At 41.6% G+C, this 2,930-nt stretch overlaps 1 protein-coding gene across 1 annotated transcript; it reads left to right on the top strand.

Moving 5' to 3' along the window:
- The first annotated feature begins 1,244 nt into the window (after positions 1-1,244).
- cxcr3.2 (chemokine (C-X-C motif) receptor 3, tandem duplicate 2) lies at positions 1,245-2,930 on the top strand. Its single transcript, XM_028581287.1, has 2 exons — positions 1,245-1,370; positions 1,742-2,930. Exons 1-2 carry the CDS (start codon positions 1,302-1,304, stop codon positions 2,846-2,848), a joined length of 1,176 nt encoding a protein of 391 aa, XP_028437088.1. The 5' UTR covers positions 1,245-1,301; the 3' UTR covers positions 2,849-2,930.

Here is a 2,930-nt window from a genome sequence, read left to right as displayed (position 1 = left end):
TTTTACTTTCAACTTATTGTCATTGTGCAGAGTACAAAAGTACAAAGACAACGAAATGCATTTAAATTTGCATCCAACAAGAAGTGCAAAAAAAGCAGAAAAGTGCAATGTGATATACAAAGTATAGACAGGTGGTGCATAGGCAAGACAAGAAATATATTGCAGTGTTATAAGAGCAGAATAAATATGTCTATGTAATATGTACAAAGTATGAACAACATGTATAGATATGTGCAATGTAGTAGCAGTGACATTATAATAGTAGTAAGAATAATATAGATACATGCAGTGTATTAGCAGAATATATAATAATAATAATAATAATAATAATAATAATAATAATATATCAATTTGTCCAAAGCATCTCTAAAGACCATGTTTATGGTTGCCCATCAGAGTGGGTTACGTTAACCGCATAGATAGACAAATGACTCTATTTCCTGTTGTGTTTAAGTGTATCTAATCATCATATAGTATGCAGGATGTCTCTTGTTGGCCACTGTGTTTGCATCCTGTCTCCTTAACACAATCTCAGAAGGTGAGTAAGTGAGAACTTACTTGATTCATTAAAAAGCTTTGCAAAGGTGCCGGAATTAAAAATCACTATAAACAAAACCAGAAACTAGCTTGAAGTATTTTTTGAAACAATTTTTTCTTCAAAAATTTGATATTTTTAAATTTAGCTTAGGCTTGTAAAATCCGTGGCAATTAAAGAATACTTCTAAGTCTTTACCAAGCTATGACAATACATTCTGAGTGTAAAGCTTAATATCTCAACGCAAGCAAGACGTAAGCAACAAGATAGTGGAGACAAAAATTTCTGCCAACCAAGCACTTTCATTTCCCCCAAATTTTGTGGAGGAATGTTATGTAAAACCATTTTCTACATCTCAAGGGGTTAAATTCCCATAAATTTTGTTCTCTTTTGATATTATAAGCACAGATTTCATACATCAAAGTTACATAAATTGGATCTTTAGTAGATGAAGTAGAAGATAGAAAATAGAATATTTTCCATATTGAGTGCACCAGTCACCAGACAGCTCTGACTTCTCTGTCTGAAGGGGTTTTATAGCTGGCTGCAGCCATGTTTTAAATATATATGTCACAATTTCCATGACACAGTCATCAATTCCTACTATAGATATGTTTACATCTGTCTAAAATGTTTAAGGTTTCGGTTCCTGAAATTAAGACTTCTTCTTTCTGATCCTCCGTCATTTGGACAAGTGTGAAAAAAAAAAGGGATGCTTACCCATTGTGTTTATGAGTGTGTGCTCTCTTGACTGTTTGTGGGTTTCATGTGTTCTGCTGCCTCCTTGTTTGCTACAAATATGGATCAAGTTCCATCAACCACAGAAAATTACTGGGTGAGTGGATATTTTTCTCATCTTACATTTACATCATTAGTCATCAGGAAACACAAAGTGCTAACTGAGACTTCTGTCTCTGTTGTAAATCCTGCAGATATTTTCAGTTACTCAAATGTTGTACAGAATTTAGCACATGCATCAATTATCTTTAAAGTTCCTTTTTGATAAGGAAAAATACTGAAACTGATTTCATTTGACGTTTTGGGAATCGTATGTCTAAAACTGCCCTTACTGAGGTTCAAGTAAATTTAAAACAATGATTTGTTTTGCATCATGAAGTTTGTGAAATGCTGCGGAGTACACTTTTCTGGAATAAACCATCTGTTTCAATAATTTGACAGAATTTGTTTCCTCTCTCTTGTCAACAGGACTATGATGATGATTATGAAAATAACAGCTTGTCCCCTAACACAACGTATGCAGCCCCATGCTTACAGGAGGACACATATGGTTTTGCACAGAGGTACTCGCCTGTTGTATACAGTCTGGTGTTCGTCCTGGCTCTTTTGGGCAATGTGCTGGTGCTGTGTGTGATCCGACGCTATCGAAACTCTCAGAGTGGCGGAGCCTGTGCTTTCTCACTGACGGACACCTTCCTCCTTCACCTGGCCATTTCTGACCTCCTGCTGGCCTTCACCCTGCCCCTGTTTGCAGTGCAGTGGGCTCACCACTGGATGTTCGGCTTGGCTGTTTGCAAGATCTCCAGTGCCCTCTTCTCCCTGAACCGCTACAGTGGCATCCTTTTTCTGGCCTGCATCAGCTTTGACCGTTACCTGGCCATAGTTCACGCTGTCAGCTCTGGCTGGAAGCGCAACACCTGCCATGCCCAGATTGCGTGTGCCTTCATCTGGGTGGGCTGCCTGGGCCTGAGTGGAGTGGACATTACCTTCAAACAGGTAGTGGATGTGAACATGGTGGGCCATCAGAAGGCGCTCCTGTGCCTGGTGTGGTTCACTGAGAACTCCACCCAGTGGCAGGTGGGGCTGCAGCTGGTCAGTATGGTTCTGGGTTTTGGGCTCCCCTTGTTGATTATGCTCTACTGCTACATCCGCATCTTCAAGTCTCTCTGCAACGCCACTCGCCGCCAAAAGCGCAAGTCTCTCCGCCTCATCGTCTCCTTAGTGTCTGTGTTTGTCATCTGCTGGGCACCGTACAACTGCTTCCAGCTGGCAGATAGTCTGCACAAGCTGGGCGTGGTGACTGGAGGTTGCCAGTTTGGCCGTGTGGTGGACATTGGGACTCTCATCACTGAAAGTATGGGGCTGTTGCACTGCGCCCTGAACCCTCTGCTCTATGGCTTTGTGGGGGTGAAGTTCAGGAGGGAGCTGGTCAAAATGTGTAAGGGGCTGCTGGGACGGAGAGGCTTACTGGGGATGGAGGAATGGAGGGAGAAGAGAGAGTGGAGGATCAGAAAAACCACTGGATCGTTCAGCTCTGCAGAAAGTGAAAACACCTCATACTCTGTCATGGTGTAAAACTGATTCGAGAGACAGGAAGGGACAGGAAGGGACTGACTGTGTGTGTGTGTGTGTGTGTGTGTGTGTGTGTTTGTGTGTG

The sequence above is a fragment of the Perca flavescens genome, chromosome 6 (assembly GCF_004354835.1).
Source record: "Perca flavescens isolate YP-PL-M2 chromosome 6, PFLA_1.0, whole genome shotgun sequence".
In the NCBI taxonomy this organism is placed as follows: domain Eukaryota; kingdom Metazoa; phylum Chordata; class Actinopteri; order Perciformes; family Percidae; genus Perca; species Perca flavescens.
The sequence above is the reverse complement of the archived record's forward strand: the minus strand, read 5'-3'. Positions and strand labels throughout refer to the sequence as shown.